The 22,656-nt window shown below is 42.3% G+C and overlaps 1 protein-coding gene across 1 annotated transcript in view; it reads left to right on the top strand.

Moving 5' to 3' along the window:
- Positions 1 to 22,656, top strand: part of pard6b (par-6 partitioning defective 6 homolog beta (C. elegans)) — a 39,080-nt gene that overhangs the window by 12,439 nt on the left and 3,985 nt on the right. Inside the window, exon 3 of the mRNA XM_080734222.1 lies at positions 22,199 to 22,656. This exon is cut by the window's right edge and continues 3,985 nt beyond it. Coding sequence (XP_080590348.1) covers positions 22,199 to 22,656 — 458 coding nt within the window. The remainder of the gene's footprint in view (positions 1 to 22,198) is intronic.

Here is a 22,656-nt window from a genome sequence, read left to right on the forward strand (position 1 = left end):
GAACCAGACACCCATTATACTATAGAATCTGTCAAAAAAAAAAGGGGCCTGTGGTCATCCTGGAGTGATGAGAGGCAAAGGAAGGGCTATAGGTACAGTAGGTAGTGTACTGTGTATGCCACCAGAAACGAGGCCAACCAGAATTTAAAATGAAGCAAGAAAAAACTCAAAGGTGTGACCGTGTGTCTGTGTGAGAAACAGACAGACAGAGATGGACTGGGTTGAGGGGGAGGAGCTGGTTGCCAAATGCGAAAGAGCGATGGTTTCACATCAGGCATTCTGTCCATGTTCCAAATTTAGTTGAATTCAAAGTGTCATCCTCACAGCTCACACCCAATATCACCGAATCATAACTTGTGCGGTTTCAGCAGGGATGTGAACATTTTACCGTCATTTATCCGACACATATTTTATTTATGGGAATTGCATTTTATCAGAAGGCAGCACTCCTGTTTTATTGGCTGTTATTCTGGTCAAAGGGCCTGATTATATTGCTTTCATTTACGCTCAGTAGAAGAAAAGTATAAAATTAGATACTGTATCTTTTTCCTTCCTCAGGGCTTGGCATCACAGTAATAATTGATATAAGGCTGATAACTGATAGTGTCTCTGACTCTGAGCATTCCTTTCCACAGTATACACTAGCTAGCAACGCACTGTAGCCAGCGGGTTCTGACATGTGGCTCATATGCGTACTAGTTTGTGTAGAACACACAAACACACACACACACACACACACACACACACACACACACACACACACACACACACACACACACACACACACACACACACACATATATGCATTTGCTACTTTGTGGGGACATTTCACATAGTCTACTATCTTTGTGGGGACATTCCATTCATTTTTATGCAAGTCCTGTGGCCTTACCCTAACCTCTATCCCTAAACCTAACCCCTAACCCTAACCCTAACCCTAACCCTAACCCTAACCCTAACCCTAACCCTTAACCTAACCCCTAAACCTAACCTTTTCCTTGTGGGACACTAAAATATGTCCCCACAAGGTTTTTTTCTCCGATTGTACTATCTTTGTGGGGACATGAGGTCCCCACAAAGTAGTAATTCCCTGTCCACACACACACACACACACACACACACACACACACACACACACACACACACACACACACACACACACACACACACACACACACACACACACACACACACACACACACACACACACACACGGTATACAAACACACAGTATAAAAGCACACACACACTTGTAGACACACTGTCCATGTGACCGCTGTGGATGTTTGTACTTGGGTTGAATTCTCTGTCACTTTCTCCTCTCTACTGTTGATGTAATCTTGGTGAATTTACCATACTGGTGGTATTGTACGCTTAGCACATTGACTTCATTGACTTGTGGTATATATTACTGCTGTCAATTATCCAACGCATTGTTCCCAAGTGCTTTTGTTAGTCATACTTTAAAGTTCTCCAGCATTGGTATTCTGTTGTGGTCACTCACATGAGTTGATCCACTGCACCCACCATATCCAGGCCCATAGTCTATATGGACAGTCTGCTCCAGCCCCCCTACCCAGCCTCTGTCCCAGACACATTCCACTGCCCCCCACCCCACCCCACCATCACCATCACCATCACCATCACCATCCTAGGCCCAAAGCCTCCCACTCAACCTCAGCTGTGTGTCCCAGCCGAAAGCCAGCTCTGTATGGACTACTACTGCTCCAGTGCCAGGGTCACATTCCCTATGCTCCTCCAGACAAAGCCCACAGTGCCTGTGCCCAGAGAGGCCTGATGCCCAGTCCCCATGCCTCATACACAGCCTCAGACACATGTCTCAGCCCCACGCCAGCACTAGACCCCCCCACTCCCATTCGCACTCCCAGTCCCAGGCACACTGCCCAGGCCCAGACATGCCTTATGAGTCCCAGATTCTGCAGCTATAGCCTAGATCCAATGCACTGGTCCTCCGAGGACCAGCTACCAGCCTGTCCTATCAGTAGCCTGTTAGAATCCCTATCTACTGCAGCAAGAACGGAGCGAGAGAGAACACAGGCAGACAGAACGACTGACCCAGCCAAACCCGCAAATGAGAATAAGAGACGGAGGAGAGACTGCAGAAATAAGGACCGACTTTAAGACAGACAGACAGACGAGGAGAAGGGAGAGAGAGAGACAGAATCTACGAAGGAGAGAGAGATTGAATGAAGGGCACAGGGAAGGAACACAGGAGGGAGTGAGAGATGGAAGGAATGGAGTGTCTGTGTCAGCAGAAAAGCAATTGATGAAACTGCTTAACTGTACAGCCTGGGTGCTGCAGTGACGAAGGATGAGAGGATGAAGTCTCAGCCCTTTTCTAGGGCTGAGACACACACACGCGCACACACACACACACACACACACACACACACACACACACACACGCATGCACGCACGCACGCACGCACGCACGCACGCACGCACGCACGCACGCACGCACGCACACACACACACACACACACACACACACACACTGTAAACTGACATGCAGAACTGACAGATTCGGTACAGTAAGTGTCGCAAGGGCCACAATTAGAGATTTTTCTACAGCAGCGATTTTTTGCGGGTGTCTGATGAATGATGATCACAGCGAGAGTCATAAAGCAAAAGGCACATGATAATTCAGATTTCTTGAGCGAGAAGCCTTTGAATTATGCATTTGTCATTTCCTCAACTTGTCGGATCTATTTTAAAGTCAAAGGTCTTTATTCTGTGTTCATTTAACTGAGGGTGAAAGAATGGACACTCGTTCTCAGAGTTAAGGCCACTTTTTTTTCAAACAATATGTTTATTTAGTTTTTTTTTTCCTTTTTTTAAAGACACACAAAACCACATATACCATACAATAAAAGACCACAATCAAAATTCAGACAAAACAAAAAAGCATACAATATACAAAAAGAAAACACAAAAAGCAAAACACCTGACATCAGTTAAGGCCACTTTTAACCTGGCGTCACGATTTTGAAAATAGCTGCTCCAAGAGCTCACCACACGTCACAGTATGACACGTTGTGAGCTTGTAGATCGGCTATTTTAGCTATTGCTAAGAAACGTAGCCACTTTTTGACAACAACAAATGATTATTGAGATTATTGTGTACCTGCTTTCTGGCCAACGTGTTATCCCACCTCTTTAGTACATTGTATTCTGTTCTCTCCCTACCACACGTTTGCCTCTATCTTGGCTGCCTCACCTCCTTTTCCCTCTCTTATCAGCAGCATTAATGTACTTTTTATCTGAGCCAAGCCAGGGAGGTATGCCGGCTGCACCCAGAATAGTAACCCTGTGGGAATTTGCTACTTTGGAAAGTACCTGCTTTACAGGCCCCCCGTCTTGAATCCCTTACCCCCTATCAGAATCCTCACACATATCAGAATCCCCTATCAGAATCCTCACACATCTCTCAAATACTCTATTTTCCTGCTCTCTCCTCTCTCACTTGTGTTTGTCTGTCTTCCCTTCCACACTCTTGTTCTTCCTCTCATCTGCTTCTCTCTCTCACATCTCTCTCTCTCTCTCCCGTGTTTCTCTGTCTCTCACTGACTTGTGTTGTGTCCAGCTCTGTTTCCTCCACTCCTCTGTCCTCCCTGAGTCATCGTCTTTGATGATCTCTCTCGTGCCGATCCTGGTCTTTCTCATTCACGCGTGTGAGCTCACAGGAGCATGCACACAGGGGTGTCGCACCAAATATCTGGGCCCTGGATACTTTAACTATTGAAAAATAGCAGATATACAAGCTCACAGTGCAGCACCAAGTGCCACGCGGCGAGCTTGTATTTTGAAAATGTGGGCAAGTCTTTGAATATTTCATTTTTTTCATATACATTTTTGCACACATTTTCACGACTTTTCAAAAATAGCAGATCTACAAGCTCGCAGCGCTGCACTCAGTGCCGTGCTCTGAGCTTGTATATCTGCTATCTTTCAATAGCTAAAGTATAAAATAATTAAGGCCCCTCCACCTTGGGCCCTGGTAACCCTGTCCCACTTTTCCTCCCCTTGTGACGCCTCTGCACATGTGAGCTCACAGGAGCACGCACATACACACCACCTCCCCTCTCCGCCGCTATCGTTCCGTGTCTGGAACAAGATGGCACTGACCGTGCCGTGTGTATCCGGGCCTGTCGTCAACAAAACCTGACTAGTTCCAGAGTGCTCTGTATACGCGATGACCTCCACCTTCGAACTTTAGTTTTCCTTTCATACTTCTAGCGCACGGTTCTCAACTGCGGCCCTGGGGGAACCATGAGAGCTGCTAGTTCTCGTACTGTATTCCCCTTCTTCTAAGCCAGGACTGGTTTAGACCTGTGGTGAAAGCAGGTATTTAACTTGAAGACTAGAAAAATATAACAGTTGAGTGGGTATACCCCTGAACTGGATTTGAGAAGCATTGATTAGGTGTGCTGAATATCTTGGGTTTTATTATGTGGGCTGCAGATATACAGTAGTGCTTGTGCACTGTTCTTGCTGTACTAAAAAGCAACTCAATTGCTAAATTAATTATTTTCTCTCACTCAGATTTTTAGCATTGTATTTCAGAGTGTAGAGAGACAGGAAGCTAAGAGCAGAGAGAGGAGAGACGTGAGACAAGATGGGAGTTGAATTCAAACTCAGGTCCTAACACTCACAAGGAGCATAATTGTCTGGTCACTAACCGGCTGAGCCACCAGGCACCCCAATTGAATAACCTTTTAAGAATCTCTAGTGAATCCTGAATGTGACTGGCACTTTGTAGGCTACTATGTGACATTTGATCTCCCAAACTAGTATAGGTGCAGTCATAGGAGTAGCGGCGGTGGCAGTATTGGTGGTGGTGCTTAAAGTTGACAACGCTCATATCTGTGTGTACTGACTGGGTCACCTGACCAGGGTGTCAGGTTTTTGCTGACGCAGTGCCAGCCAGGACAGATAGCAGGAAGTAGTCTGTTGTCAGTGTCATCGCCCGTCACCAGGGATCATTATGTCACCTGGTCCAGGATACACACTCCACTCCTCTCTTTCCCTTGTAATGAATGACCCACACAAACACAAGTATGTGAGGTGGTGCATAACCATGGCACGTCAAACTCCATTTTAGACACATACCATATGTGTTTCACATAGGAAATATGTAAAAATAAAAGCAGTACTTCGTAGGTAAAACCTCCACATTTGAGAATAACTGGCAGGTAAAGAGGAAGTAGAAAGTAAAAAAACAAAAGAAAGATCTACAAGATCATAAAAAGGTAATCCTAGCACCTGCCCTGCTTTGCCTTCCAGTCTGTGTACCACTGACGTCATCACCAGTCTTTCCTTGAACCACTTAAAACATAGGCAGCCGCATCCCCATGTCATTATCTTCATGTTTTTATTTGACAAAAATGGCTGATCTACATACTCACAAGGCTTGACTTCACTTTATCTTCTGAGTTTGTAGATCAGCTATTTTTTATAAGGTCATGTGGTAACCGTTGCGTTTGGATTACAGGTAGGCCCCATGAAATCACATAGTACATAACAGTTGGTTGATACAAGTGTGATTCCCCCTCCTTGGGCAGAGTTGTATGGTACCAGAGTGTAGCGGAGAGAGGAGAGCCCCTCTTTTGTGTGTGTGTCTGGGGAGTGCATCAGTGTCTCGCACAGTGTGTTTGCATACATGCACATGTGTGTGCAGAGAAGGCAGTGTGAGAAGGACTGCCACAGTGAGTGCGTCCTAACGTGGGACGTTGTGCTTAGTTGCCATTTTCCCCTCTGTTGCTCCACTTTCCCCCTCCATGCCCTGGGCCTGTGTTTACAGTCTCTCATGACTGCATTTCCCAGTCTCTCCTCACTGACTCCTTTTAAACGGAGGGAAATGAAGGCATCCACTCCATAGTTTAAATACCGTATGACCACAGGCGTTTGCAGATTTATCATTGTGAAACATACATGGCCATTACATTCTTTGGAGGTAGGCAGTTTAACCACTTAAACCCTTATGGATGGGTGCTTCGTTTTCACGCTCATATCTCCCTGTCTACACCAGTGTTTCTCAAATTGGGGTATGTGTACCCCTAGAGGTACGGGGAGGTACTGCAGGGGGTACTACAGAAAATGCTCTCAAAAAATAAAACTAGTATAAATCATGCTTGTTCATTGTTAAAGAATTAAGAGGGGAAAAAACATGTACTGTTATGTTTAATGATGACACATGGAGAAACCTGATATGAGCCTGAGTTGCTAACCCAAATGACATGGTACCAGGCAACTGTGATAAGTTTTAATGTTGTTTGGAAGTTATTTACATGAAACCTTCACTGAAAGTTTATGACCACAGTGTTGAAAATGAGAAAGGGAGAAACCGTTCAAAACTTTTTCACCCCATTTTGTATTTGTTATTTTATATTCTTGAAATGGGGGGTTATCATAGCATCCTATACCACTATGTATTTATGTTGAATTGCAGTTTTATAAGCAAAATGTTGTTGGGTAAAGGGGGTACTTGGATTCAGAAATCATGGAAAGGGGATTCTCAAGCCAAAAAAGGATTGAGAAACACTGCTCTACACCAAATCTCTTCACCAGAAATAGCAGATCTATAAGATCATGTCACGTTGCAATGTATTTATAGATCTACTATTTTGCCCTAGAATAGCAATGCTAGGGTTCATGTGGTTAATAAATGAAGATATGCAGTGTTCCAGTGAAAGATCTGGGCCCAGAGATTTAGAATATGTGCTATATTGTTGAAGTTCAGTTCATGGACATGGATTACTAGTTCAAAGAGACCTCGTTTGCAAAGGACTTTGAGGCCAAAGGCTTAATCCATATCTTTGGAAAAATGGCCTATAACAAACTTTGTTACACAATACCTTAGTAATGAATGTTCATTCAAATCTCAGCACTGTACGCCTGCATTCCCTTCATTTCCCACACAGTTCACCTCTGACCGTTTCAATGAATCATTAGCCAGACCAGTGCATACATACATGCTCTCCCTGTCCACTGCAGCATTCCTGAGGACTGTGTCATGTATTTACACAGCAATGAATGAGTAAAGGTAAACTTGGATATCAAACACACAGATACACAGACAGGGGAATAGCGTTAGACCAGTCTACATGAAAGACAGGGTGACTTTGAGGCTGGTAATAGGCTGTTTTTCTTAAATGTAGAAGCTCTGACAAGGTGCATTACCTGTAAGGTGAATTACTAATGTTTAGAGTATAAAGCTACGTCTCGAAATTAGGGTCGGGCGGTACAGATCTTTTGTTGTTGCGGTAATAAGTCACTGTTTACCACGGTATGGCGGTATCTCCACAAAAAAGTTGTTTAATTTGAATTAAAACAGAAATCGCACCTAATACACACAAAGTGAAACGTACGATCCACAAAATAATTAACTCAAGGAGGAAGTCAACTTGGAATAACCTTTTGCATAGTAATAGGCTGCCATTAACCAAAGATCAATTTGCGGCTAGATGACACATTTTCACCTGACTGAAACATTGGTTGAATTGTAGTACTTTATGCTTACTTTTCATGCCTAATGACTACTCCATATGAAGAATCACCAGTGAACAGTATTGATTGATTGATTGATTGATTATTTTCTTAGACAAAAATGGAGAACAGTACAAGTATAGTCAATACAGTTGAAATGTACAGTACAAGTACAAAATAATCATATTTTTTATCGTTTTTTAATCCATTTTATAATGGGTTTAATTCTGTTTTTTTTAAATATAAATAGGCCAAATTGCAGAATCGTCATGCAATGTAGCATCAAATAGCTTAACTTAACTAAGGACTGGACAAATACCCCCAAATAAGCATAGATGTAGGCTATGCCAAGGCGATATGAAACATATTATAGTAGGCTATATAATTTGTAAATATACATAATAGCACTAAATCCTCCGCCTCCCCCCCAAAACATATATATAAATGAATAAATAAAAAACGACAACAACAGGCAACGTATTTTTGCTATGTTTGATTTGTTCTTTTCTTATTTAAATGAAAAATGAAAACTTCCCTATAGGGGTGCAGCACCCCTGCAGCACCCCTAGTTCCCACGGCTATGGCCGGAGCCACTGTCTGTGCCAAAACATCACATTCACTTTCACTTTCAGCGGTGTGGCATGTGCGGAAGCAAAGAAAGTCACCACAGTTTGATTTGATCATTGCTTAGTCAATTATGAAGGGATTTCTAAAATTAAAACGTCTCCATATTGCTTGGGAAGTCTACTTTGCAGAAAAACCGCGGCCATTGCGACTCGCTAATCGCGATTTCGGTTTGAAAACGATTAACCGTGCAGCACTAGTTCTTTCCTGCAGAGGAGGGGGCGGTGGGGGCCTTTTTGGTCGGCGGGGCCTCACGCAGACTGCGTAGTATGCGTTTACGGTCCGCCAGCGCTGATATTAACATATACATATTAAGTATTAAGTTTCTTTTTTTTCTTTTTTGCACATGCATTCTATAAATTCCATAGGGATAGATCACACATGGTTTTATGACATCATTAACTTGCGACAGGCATTTCCCCTATTGAGTGAAAGATTCGCTATTTCTAGAAGAAATACAATATTTAAGGTGTTTTTAATTTTACATTGTAGTTATAGAGGACATTTATAATGTATTAAGTAAGGCATATTTGTCGTATTAGCCAGGGATCCCTTTGAAGCAGTTAGGTTCATTACCATACCAGAATGCCTCGGCTCTGACCGTGGGTTGTTGGTCATTAACTATAATGGACCATCCCACATCCGCAGTGCAATTGCTCAAGCTAATATTGATTATTACACCAGTGATTTAGCTGACATTCAGTGGTGTTGCTTAAGACTGCCAGAATGAAACAGTGGTCAAACAGGTGTGTGCATGTGGGTGCGTGGGTGGGTGCACATGCACAGAATAACCGTGTGTGTGTGTGTGTGTGTGTGTGTGTGTGTGTGTGTGTGTGTGTGTGTGTGTGTGTGTGTGTGTGTGTGTGTGTGTGTGTGTGTGTGTGTGTGTGTGTGTGTGTACAGTATGCATGCATGCACGTGATAGTTTCAAGACCCAAATAAATGTTTCACAGAAGAGGGGCTGTGGAATAAAGGAATGCGTGTAAGCTTGTACGCACTGGCTAGCCTATAGGGTTAGGGTTAGGGTGGGCTAAATAATATTTTTTCAAGTGTCCAAATAAATTCCAAATATTATCAAATGATCTCGTCGCACCCCTGGACTGCTGTCACGGCACCCCAGGGTGCCCTGTCACCCACTTTGAAAACCCCTGGTTTAGAACATTAAAAGGTTATCCTATTCTCCTTAGGCCCGTATTGTGTAGGCTTCCCATATACCGGTAGTGCAAATGATGCAGGACTTGCATGTCTTTCTGTGACGAGAACACATTCTGAGCTTCCAGCCGAGATGACTTCAAATGTGAAGACTTGAATGAACTGAGAACTGGCTGAGATGGACCAGTCCTGCATCGTTAACATTTATCCTGTGTTTTGCAATTGCCAATTATATGATAATAAGCGGAATAGTTTGCCCTAACCCTATACCTGTAAGGTGAATTACTAATGTTTAGAGTTAAAAGCTACGTCTCGAAATTAGGGCTGGGGCGTTACAGATTTTTTGTCGTTGCGGTAATAAGTCACTGTTTACCACGGTATGGTGGTATGGCGGTATCTCCACAAAAAAGTTGTTTAATTTGAATTAAAACAGAAATCGCACCTAATACACACAAAGTGAAACGTACGATCCACAAAATAATTAACTCAAGGAGGAAGTCAACTTGGAATAACCTTTTGCATAGTAATAGGCTGCCATTAACCAAAGATCAATTTGCGGCTAGATGACACATTTTCAACTGACTGAAACATTGGTTGAATTGTAGTACTTTATGCTTACTTAATGGCTTCATGCCTAATGACTACTCCATATGAAGAATCACCAGTGAACAGTATTGATTGATTGATTGATTGATTGATTGATTGATTATTTTCTTAGACAAAAATGGAGAACAGTACAAGTATAGTCAATACAGTTGAAATGTACAGTACAAGTACAAAATAATAATATTTTTTATCGTTTTTTAATCCATTTTATAATGGGTTTAATTCTGTTTTTTAAAAATATAAATAGGCCAAATTGCAGAATCGTCATGCAATGTAGCATCAAATAGCCTAACTTAACTAAGGACTGGACAAATACCCCCAAATAAGCATAGAGGTAGGCTATGCCAAGGCGATATGAAACATATTATAGTAGGCTATATAATTTGTAAATATACATATAGCACTAAATCCTCCGCCTCCCCCCCAAAATATATATATAAATGAATAAATAAAAGACGACAACAACAGGCAACGTATTTTTGCTATGTTTGATTTGTTCTTTTCTTATTTAAATGAAAAATGAAAACTTCCCTATAGGGGTGCAGCACCCCTGCAGCACCCCTAGTTCCCACGGCTATGGCCGGAGCCACTGTCTGTGCCAAAACATCACTTTCACTTTAGCCAGGGATCCCTTTGAAGCAGTTAGGTTCATTACCATACCAGAATGCCTCGGCTCTGACCGTGGGTTGTTGGTCATTAACTATAATGGACCATCCCACATCTGCAGTGCAATTGCTCAAGCTAATATTGATTATCACACCAGTGATTTAGCTGACATTCAGTGGTGTTGCTTAAGACTGCCCGAATAAAACAGTGGTCAAACAGGTGTGTGCATGTGGGTGCGTGGGTGGGTGCACATGCACAGAATAACCGTGTGTGTGTGTGTGTGTGTGTGTGTGTGTGTGTGTGTGTGTGTGTGTGTGTGTGTGTGTGTGTGTGTACAGTATGCATGCATGCACGTGCTAGTTTCAAGACCCAAATAAATGTTTCACAGAAGAGGGGCTGTGGAATAAAGGAATGCGTGTAAGCTTGTACGCACTGGCTAGCCTATAGGGTTAGGGTTAGGGTGGGCTAAATAATATTTTTTCAAGTGTCCAAATAAATTCCAAATATTATCAAATGATCTCGTTGCACCCCTGGACTGCTGTCACGGCACCCCAGGGTTCCCTGTCACCCACTTTGAAAACCCCTGGTTTAGAACATTAAAAGGTTATCCTATTCTCCTTAGGCCCGTATTGTGTAGGCTTCCCATATAGTGCAAATGATGCAGGACTTGCATGTCTTTCTGTGACGAGAACACATTCTGAGCTTCCAGCCGAGATGACTTCAAATGTGAAGACTTGAATGAACTGAGAACTGGCTGAGATGGACCAGTCCTGCATCGTTAACATTTATCCCGTGTTTTGCAATTGCCAATTATATGATAATAAGCGGAATAGTTTGCCCTAACCCTATACCTGTAAGGTGAATTACTAATGTTTAGAGTTAAAAGCTACGTCTCGAAATTAGGGCTGGGGCGTTACGGATTTTTTGTCGTTGCGGTAATAAGTCACTGTTTACCACGGTATGGTGGTATGGCGGTATCTCCACAAAAAAGTTGTTTAATTTGAATTAAAACAGAAATCGCACCTAATACACACAAAGTGAAACGTACGATCCACAAAATAATTAACTCAAGGAGGAAGTCAACTTGGAATAACCTTTTGCATAGTAATAGGCTGCCATTAACCAAAGATCAATTTGCGGCTAGATGACACATTTTCACCTGACTGAAACATTGGTTGAATTGTAGTACTTTATGCTTACTTTTCATGCCTAATGACTACTCCATATGAAGAATCACCAGTGAACAGTATTGATTGATTGATTGATTGATTGATTATTTTCTTAGACAAAAATGGAGAACAGTACAAGTATAGTCAATACAGTTGAAATGTACAGTACAAGTACAAAATAATAATATTTTTTATCGTTTTTTAATCCATTTTATAATGGGTTTAATTCTGTTTTTTTTAAATATAAATAGGCCAAATTGCAGAATCGTCATGCAATGTAGCATCAAATAGCCTAACTTAACTAAGGACTGGACAAATACCCCCAAATAAGCATAGATGTAGGCTATGCCAAGGCGATATGAAACATATTATAGTAGGCTATATAATTTGTAAATATACATATAGCACTAAATCCTCCGCCTCCCCCCCAAAACATATATATAAATGAATTAATAAAAAACGACAACAACAGGCAACGTATTTTTGCTATGTTTGATTTGTTCTTTTCTTATTTAAATGAAAAATTAAAACTTCCCTATAGGGGTGCAGCACCCCTGCAGCACCCCTAGTTCCCACGGCTATGGCCGGAGCCACTGTCTGTGCCAAAACATCACATTCACTTTCACTTTCAGCGGTGTGGCATGTGCGGAAGCAAAGAAAGTCACCACAGTTTGATTTGATCGTTGCTTAGTCAAATTAGTTTCAAGACACAAATAAATGTTTCTCAGAAGAGGGGCTGTGGCAGGACAGTGGTCCCTGGGTTAAATAAAAAAGCTTTTGTAATAATAAAGGTTGGACTGGTCACAGCAGCCAGAATCCTGCTGCGGAACTGGAAAACCCCAAGAACCCCTGTTTTTAAAGAGTGGAACGAGGAGATGATCAAAATCACATCGTATTGAGTACATGCTGGGAAGACTCAGAGTGAATGGTATGGGAAAGATGAAAGAGATATGGGATAGTTTTCTAACATATATGACACTTATTTGAAGATGTGAAGAGGTTCCTACTTTTATTTCCTTTGTATTTTTATTTTTGTATTATCTTGGACTGACTGTATATATATTTTTACCTGTTGTTATGCTGCACTGTACCACCCATTACCACTTTTTGTATTAAGAAGAAAAAATAAAAAACATTTGAATTATAAAAAAAAAAGAAGAGGGGCTGTGGAATAAAGGAATGCGTGTAAGCTTGTACGCACTGGCTAGCCTACAGGCCTGTCTAATTAATTAAACATGGAGCCTCACTTCTCATCTCTAATGAGTTATAATGCTATTGGTTTTCAGGGTATCAGGTTCCTCTGCTCTGTTCTTCATTACAACACAGGCAGCATCACTAGCCAAAGATTAAACGTAATTGAGAGATGCACGTGTGTGTGTGTGTGTGTGTGTGTGTGTGTGTGTGTGTGTGTGTGTGTGTGTGTGTGTGTGTGTGTGTGTGTGTGTGTGTGTGTGTGTGTGTGTGTGTGTGTGTGTGTGTGTGTGTGTGTGTGTGTGTGTGTGTGTGTGTGTGTGTGTGTGTGTGTGTGTGCAGGGGCCTCATAAGGGGGGGAAAGTGGGACTGGGAGTGGGAGTTACCAGGATCCAAGGTAGAGTGTCCAAGAGTTGGAGCTAGGGTTAGGGTTGTGTGTTAGGGTTGGAGCTAGGGTTAGGGTTGTGTGTCCAAGAGTTGGAGCTAGGGTTAGGGTTAGGGTTAGGGTTAGCAGTTATACAAGCTCACAGCGCAGCACAGAGTGCCGCACTGCGAGCTTGTAGATCTGCTATTTTTTGAAATGTGTGCAAATCATTGAATACCTGACAGAAACATAGGTTTTTCAAAAAACCTTAGAAGGATTTAGAAGACATTTATAGAATCAGGTAAAAAATCTTCAAAGACTTGCAAAAATGTTAATGATTTAAAAAAAATAGCAGATCTACAAGCTTGTATATCTGCTATTTTTCAATAGTTAAAACACAAAATAATGCGTAATAATGCGTTCCCAGTCTAAATGGGTTACCGCCCCCCTATGAAGAACATTCATGGGGGGCCCCATGAACCCCTAACCCAGGGCCCAGAATTTGGTGTGACACCCCTGTGTGTGGGTGAGAGAGAGAGACTGTACACTTGCGTGTACATTATGAATGGCATGGATTTTTCCACACAATGTATGGAGTACTCAACACTTGTGAGTGTCTTGTGGTTGGTTAGTCCAATGCATTATGCAGAAAAGTGTGTGTGTGTGTGTGTGTGTGTGTGTGTGTGTGTGTGTGTGTGTGTGTGTGTGTGTGTGTGTGTGTGTGTGTGTGTGTGTGTGTGTGTGTGTGTGTGTGTGTGTGTGTGTGTGTGTGTGTGTGTGTGTGTGTGTGTGTGTACATACAGTGCAGTTTGCTGCTGGCTGGAACACCGTGTCTATGCAGTATCTGTGAGTAGCAGCCCCGAGGGACCCCGCTTTTCTCTCCTGCTAACTATAAGTCTATTGTTAGGTCAGCTCTTTCATATCCTGGCGATGGAGGGATGGGTTTAATGAAAGGAAGTCGAGAGAGAGAGAGAGTAAAACCGGGACGTGCTGGCCATTGGGAAAAGCGGGACAACTCCTGAACGGCCGGTTCATTCCCGGCCAGTCCAAAATTAAAATAAAATGTCGGCCTTCGTTCGCAAATCAAAGCCCTGCTTCATCATACAAGGCCGTCGCACAAAAGTAGTGAAAACAGCAGATCTACAAGCACACAACGCCTCGTGGTGCGAGGCGTTGTGTGCTTGTAGATCGGCTGTTTCCACTAGTTTAAATCATTTTTCAAATGATAAATACAAAACAAACGGTTTTGGACATACAAGGTTTCCACCTGACAACGACGAAATATAACTCATGTAATTGGCCCACTGGCTTGTCACTTGTCATGATCTGAAATGGCAAAGTCATGATCTGAAATGGCAAAGTAGCAGCAGCACTATAGAGAGAGATCTCTCTCTATAGCGCACAATGAGGGCCTCTCCAACTCTTTTTCCCGGGCTGATTCAGGGGCCCAGCATGTCCCTGGAGTAAAATAAGATGTGGAAGGGTCTCCCTCCTGTATGGATGACTGGAACTTAAGAACATACCTTGTGCATGCAAGTCCTGTGTGTATTTTATTAGTTATGTTCATTCTATAACTCTGTTTAGAGGCGGGCTTCGCATAATAATATGCCCTTTTCCACTGACATGGCCCAACACCACACCACAACACTCCACACCGCCCACTTGTGCCAGGTTTTCCACTACAAGGACCTGGGTAGAGTGGTGTAAAAGTGGTACTAAACGTGGTACTAACAAGAATTGACACAGTCAATATAAAATCTGGTGGAATGGTGTGGTGAAAAGTCGGGGACTTTGAACAGTCTATCCATAATGATAATGAGTGGGGCGTGAACGGAGTAATATTATAAGTAATGTTGCATAGTAGTTTTTCATAGTTGGGTTTTATCTAGCCTACAAATAACTGTGCGATACATTGTTTGCTTAGATTCACTCAGCCTTTTATTGAAGTATTTTGGGTGATTTGTTCCTTTGTAATAAATTGCACATTTGAAGTTACTGGTGGTGTTTCCTATCATCGATGTTGCATAATATTAGAATTCATTGTCGGCTTTATGTGAAAGTAGCTAAACCTTTTCAATAAATTGATAAGTATTTACCATTTACAACATACGTGGCCCGTGCTCCACGGCTAATGTTTACTGTAATACACGGGTGGCGTTTCCCACCTTGTGAGGAAACGTGGGATAGAGAATGGCAAGAGCTGGTCAAAAACACTATTTGTTGCAATAAGGATACAGTCTTTAATGCATGTTTTAGAATATTCTAGTTTATGTCTGCCAAATAGTATCTATATAGTTCTCACATAAATTCGTTAGGGTTAGGGGTGAAACAAAACATGTTGTGTGTACCCCTCTGCTTTTGTGTTCACAACACAGCTACATATAAAAAGTAAGACAGAGGGTCAATGAACACCTCTGTGACGTTGGCACCCCATATGTTGAAAACATATATAAAAATGGTGTCATTCTTTGGTGCTGAAATTTTAAAATTTGTGCTGGTATCACTTTTTAGTTATTCTACAAAACACCACTGTTGTGCTCCTATGTTCTACCATTATCTCTATCGCCCTCTGCTGGCCATACGACTATAATGCTGCTAAATCTGCTAATTCATAACCATATAAATATTTATATATATAAATATATAATTATAAAAACACCATTGCACAAATTACAGCACATCCAGCACTAAAGCACGAGACCCTTTTTCCACGATTTGGAGCCAAAACATTGGGGGCAAGGCTCAGCAAAACTATAACTTGAATATCTCAAAAATTCTACCAGCACAAATTATTAAATTTACGGCACAATTCAGCACAAATTCAGCACTAAATAATGACACCATTTTCATCATATGGGGTGCCAACTTCACGCAAGTTCAATGAACTCCTCAAATGAATGCCATATCCCTCAGAATCACTTGATCACTGTAACAAAAGGTAGGCTACATTACAAGACAATAGAGCCTGGCCTGTTGGAACAGATATGCTAATCAAATTCAAGGGATACAAATGTATTTAAAAGATGAGTATTTGATGCATGTCTATATACTAGTGTAGGCTACTTCTAATTGTCCCAACACATTTTGGTTCTTTCAGATTGAAATTCGTCGAATGCAAGCTATTAAAGGCCACTTAACACAATTCCATTCCAATTCGAATCGTTCTGCTATAATCCTATCAATTGGCTGTTCAGACACAAATTCCCTGGTTCTTTCAGATATTCTGACAAAGAATAAATTAGTTCTATGGTGGATTGTTTTTTTATTACACCACTGCAGTGTCAAACATTTTGTCCTTCAGCCATTGAAATAAAATGGGTTTTCATGAGTGGGTTCTCCAGTTGGTGGCGGTAATGCACCTTTAAGGTTACACCAACCACCAATAAACCCCAAAGAAAAGAAGAAGCAGCAACCAGGAAGACCAGGCGATGCTTTTAAACACATTTGTATTTGGAAAAGTATATTGAGATGAAGATGATGATGACTGCTCAATGTTCCCATAATGCTTTGAATGAACGTGACAAAGTGAACATATAACTGACTGACTATTGTGGGATGTAATCTGCAGTAGACGCCTGTGAATGTCCTGTCTATTCCTTATATTATTTACATTTTCCTGCTTTAAATAATAATTATGTGCAACTGTGGTGTGGATGCTTATAGACATACAGCTATGATACCGAGTTAGCATGTATTTTGTTGTGAATGTATTTTTTTATTTATTGGGGAAAAGCTTCCGTTACAGTTTACAGTTTACAGTTTAGGCATTTAGCAGACGCTTTTAATCCAAAGCGACTTACAATAAGCAAATAACATCACAATAATGAACAAGATAATATGTCAGAACATCATCAACAATATAACAAATGCAAATGGTTATCTATCTAGAAAAAACACAGTAAAATCAAAGTTCTAAAAACCTAAAGACAAAAAACTAATGCTAACTAGCTTCATGTATGGTCACTGATTTTTCTGTAGTGCTAAGGGTTTAGGTGGAGTCTGAAAAGGTGAGTCTTCAGTCCACGGCGAAAGCTAGCGAGTGAGTCCGTTGTTCTAAGTGCGGCAGGGAGTTTATTCCACATCTTGGGGGCCAGGAGGGCAAACTGTCTCGGACGAGTGGATTTTTGCCCTGGAGTTTTTAGCGAGGGTTCTGTCAGCATCCCTGTGGTGGCTGATCTAAGTGAACGGGTGGGGGTGTAGGGGTTGATCAGGTTTTGGAGGTATGGAGGAGCCATACCCTTGGCTGCTTTGAAGGTCAGCATCAGTGTTTTGTATTCAGTGCGGGCCGCAACCGGGAGCCAGTGGAGGCTGCGGAGAAGGGGAGAGACATGTGAGAACTTAGGCTGGTTGAAGACCAGTCGTGCCGCGGCATTTTGGATCAGTTGGAGAGGTTTAAGTGCACATGCCGGGAGACCAGTGAGGAGAGAGTTACAATAGTCAAGCTTCGATATGACAGATGTCTGAATGAGGAGCTGGGCTGCCTCCTGGGTGAGGAAGGGTCTGACATGTAGGCCTACTGTACTGTACCTGTTTCCTATTTCCAATACTTTTACTTCTACTCCACAATACATCTCAGATCCAAACATCATACATTTACTCCACTACATTTACTTGAAAACTTTAGTTAGTGCTGATACTTTTACTTGAGTATAGTATGTGAGTACTTTTTCCACCACTGGTATCAATAAACGAGAACTACTATTCTATCTCTTTCTCATAATGCCCAAATGTAATCCTTTGTTCTGCTGTCATAAGCCCACGTTTGCCAATAGTCTTCAGGTGTTAATGGTCAGTTTCTAAATAATTCACACACAGTAACTGTGTGAATTACTGCTCGAAACTGGACATCAACACCTAAAATAGCTAACTGTAGCTATGCTAAGTGCTTTGTGTAACATGGGTCTCAGTGTTTGTGTAACTTCGTGAAGGATCATCTGACTCTGATAATAAACCACAATCTACAGGCTCAACCACCTCGCATTGTGAGCTTGTAGATTTTCATAGATTGGCAAAAATAGAGTTGGATCACGTTTTATTCCAGTAACCCAGTTGTTTATACGATAGCTACATTAGCCTGCAGCTAGCGTTAGCCGTTAGCCACTAATAAACAGTCATCCAGAATAGTCTAATAAGTAAACTTTCCGACGGCAAAGGAACGATTACATTCCATGTGTCCTTCTGATAGATTTTTCCCCCTGGCTGTCATTCCTGTCAATGTTTTATTGTCCAAAAAAAAACGCTCTGGACGTGGATACTGTTCTATTCAATGCTAAGCTAACTCAACAACAAAGGAAAGGACCGCAGCATTTGAGGAAGTCACAGACGCCTCCAGGCAGGAAGCAAGCGGATCATTTTTCCCTCCAAAGCCAGAGAAGAAGAAAACGGGATAATAAATAAATAATAGATTAAATCATTATAACAACATTACGTGGTTAATAATTGTTCATTTGGAACATACGTGGCATTACATTAACGGAATAAATACCGGAATAAATATCGCTAAGTAATGGAGTCTCGATATTACCGCATTTGGCTACAAAGGGCTAATACAGGCTGGCTAGGACTAGCATGTTAGCCATATTCTGGGAGGACCAACAAAAATATGTCACGATCTCTCACATTAATTTAAAAAAAGTCCTATTTACATGCAGAGTTAAGCTCTGGCGTTTATGTGAAATGTAGCCTAGATATTTTGAGATGCTTTTGTGGCTTTATCACATTTTAGTGAATTGGGTCGCCGTTTTATTCCATGAGTAATTGTGTATAACATGCCTGCATTAGCCTGCAGCTAACGTTAGCGTTAGCCGTTAGCCACACATCCAGAATAGTCTAATAAGTCAATTTTCCAACGGCGAGTGAACGATTGCATTCCGTGTCCTTCATGGATTTTTTTCCCCCTGCCTGTCAATGTTTTATTGTCCAAAAAGAAAACGTTCTGAACGTTAAAACTAGATAGTTGTACGATCATGACAATGTTGTCAATGCTAAGTCAATGCTAAGCAGGGACAACAAACATTTGAGTACTTTTGCCAACACTGCTAATTTCCCCCATAGCCTGGTTCTCGCCCCATTGTCTGGAAGGGCACTCCTGGGGTACTGTCCTGCGATTGGCCCTTAGCTCTACCATGTGACATGAATAGCCTATCCAGAAGAGGTAATCAATGGTCGTCAAAGAAAGTGAGGTGATTACTGATCTGGTTTCCACCAGATAAAAAGTATCCAATCCAGAGTAGGTCTGAGCTTGGCCAAACAGGGCCAAACACTTCATAATGACTCATCACTCACTGACTTTTCATTTAGACCACTAGGATATAGTTGTAATACATGATAATAGATTCTATTGTGTTATAACCGCTATTATAATCTATTATAGTGTATTATAATTATCATACTAATATAGTAATACTTTATAGTGTATTATAATCACAAATCCATTATAGTATATTATAATTAGGATAGTTGTAATACAAATGTATATTGTGTTATAATCACAGTTTAAAGGGTCAATTTGTTTCTTACCGACGATAGGGGTACTTTTGTGTAATGGAAAATGTAGATTTTTTTTAATGTGGTGCGGTGTAGTGTCATGTAGTGTGGTGCTAAAGCTGCAGTCAAAAAGGGGCAAAACAATAGCAGAGGTGGTTTGACTGATACTGAAATGTTTTTTGGGGAAAATCACAACCAGTGTGAAGTGAGCGGTGCTATTTATGAGTTCATTTCATTTAGCGCCCGCAAAGCTTGACCAATGAACAAAGTGTGGGACATACATACATACATACATACAGTGGCGTGATATGGATTTTAGAAGTGTGGGTCCTCTAAATTCATGATGTCATGCACGCACGCTGTTTTTATTGTTAATTAGTGTGTGCATATGAGGCGCGCGTGCGTGCAGCAAAATAAGTGTGGGCTCGCCGAGCCCACGTCATCTCACCCCTGCATACATACAGTTCATACAGTACATACATGCATACATACATACAAAGCCAGATGCTCAAAAAACGACTACCTAGTCCACTTCTTTAAGCATAATTGCTGATCTAGAATGAAGACCTGTCAGAACGCTGTGTTCCCAGGGCGGAGGAGCGCATAGTACAGAGGTTAATCCTTATAGGCCGCTGTTCCTGTGTTTTTTACCATGCGGTCGATGCATGCAGTTGGCCTATGGGCCACGGCTGGACAAACGCGTATGTACTGAACTCCCATCTCATGGGAACTGAAATGTGAGAACCTCTCTCTTTTCACTGGGACAATCGATCCTTTGTTTTGGATTTAGTTGGAGCGTAGCGGTTGGGAGGGTGGGTTGTGTGTGTGTGTGTGTGTGTGTGTGTGTGTGTGTGTGTGTGTGTGTGTGTGTGTGTGTGTGTGTGTGTGTGTGTGTGTGTGTGTGTGTGTTCGGGGGGGGGGGGTGCCTACCTACCTGTCAGAACCTGAGAAATGGAATCCTCTTTCTCCACCTGAGTGGATGTTTTCCCAGATTGCACAAGCATGCACGCGTCTGTCTGTCTGTCACACACACACACACACACACACACACACACACACACACACACACACACACACACACACACACACACACACACACACACACACACACACACACACGCACACACACACTAAGACACTCAAAGACAGATGAAGTGAATGAAAGAATCTAATAGAAGAAATGGGTGACCTGGGGAATTAAGATGAGAATGACAGTTATGACGGCGTTAATGTTTACACATTGGCACATGCTAGTTACCTATTAAGAGTGCCAAGGTCCAATACTGACCCTCTTTGAGCTAGCTGGCCGACCTTTGGTCTACAGCTGAAAAAACCTGTAAAGGGGTCCTATGGGAGACTTAAGTAGGGCTGTCACAATTACATAATCGTTTAATCGCAATTATTTGACATAATCGCGATTATTTTCATAATCGTCATAATCGTTTCCATGTTGAAAAATGTTCATTATTTTAAGTAAAGAAAATTGGAAATAGCAGATCTAGCTTGTAGATCGGCTATTTCCACTATCAATGTTCTTTTTAAGTATAAAGTTGTCAAATATGTCAGTAATTTCTTTGTATATTTAAGTTATGTGTCATGTCTACCATGTGCAACTTCAAAGCCTAAAAGCCAACAGAAATGTACCGGTAATTGTTATTTGAGTGACAATTAATCGTCATGTAAAATGTCATAATCGTGACAGCCCTAGACCTAAGCCAGTGTCCATGTACAACAAGAGTAATGACATTTGCAACTATATGTACTAAGTGAACCGTGCTGTGTAACGTATTTCACAGGTTCTGGATTTGTTCAGGTGCTATAGTACCTACCCTGACTTCTGGGAATCCAGAACTCAGAACTTTATAATAAAAAGAAACAGAAAAAATAACCGATCTACGAGCTCGCGATGCGAGGGCTGACAACGTATGTGAGCCTTCTGGGTTCATTAGTCCATTCATTCTATCATAGCAGCCACAATGGTGCTCAGCAGATGGACTGCTTAGACTGCAGGGAGCAGATGTACTGCAGGTTAATTTATGGGATGAGACAATGTGGAAAAAGTATAACCATGGATGAAGGAGAAGGGGGGGTTGGAAAGAACGTGGGGTCGGGTGTAGCCTGTAGCGTTTACAAGCGTACCGGCTGAGGGGGTTGTGGTAAAACGATGTCTTTGTGTGTTCAGTGTAGACATCCTGCAGGTAGACCCCAGGCTCAAAGCTGTTTCGAAGCAGAATTTCTTGTCCCAAATAAGTATGTGATGCAATGCAATGTCAGCCTGGATAATGACTTCATGTTTTATTAGCTCAGAATGCTACTAATTGGAAATTAATGAGTGTCTCCTAATGCAAGTCCTCTCCATCTCTCTTTCTTTTCTTTTTTTTGTTCTCTGTCACTTCCATGGTCCCCATCTCTTCCTCTTCATTTCACTCCATTACTCACTCTGTCCAATCACCTCCCCCCCTCTACTTCTCTCTTCCATCTCTCCTATCCACAGAGGAGGCAGACTACTCGGCATTCGGTACCGACTCGTTGACCAGGAAGAAGAACCCCGTCCTGGCGGCAGCCGTTTTGCTGCGGCCCGACGCCAACCGCAAAAAGCCGCCGGTCCTGATCAGCCTGCCGCGCGACTTCCGGCCCGTGTCGTCCATCATCGACGTGGACATCCTGCCCGAGACGCACCGGCGCGTGCGCCTCTACAAGCACGGCCAGGAGAAGCCGCTGGGCTTCTACATCCGCGACGGCTCCAGCGTGCGCGTCACGCCACAGGGCCTGGAGAAGGTCCCCGGCATCTTCATCTCGCGCATGGTGCCCGGCGGCCTGGCCGAGGGCACGGGCCTGTTGGCCGTCAACGACGAGGTGCTGGAGGTGAACGGCATCGAGGTGGCGGGCAAGTCCCTGGACCAGGTGACGGACATGATGATCGCCAACAGCCACAACCTCATTGTGACCGTC

Source organism: Nannobrachium achirus (genome assembly GCF_963921795.1).
Source record: "Nannobrachium achirus genome assembly, chromosome: 9".
Lineage (NCBI taxonomy): Eukaryota > Metazoa > Chordata > Actinopteri > Myctophiformes > Myctophidae > Nannobrachium > Nannobrachium achirus.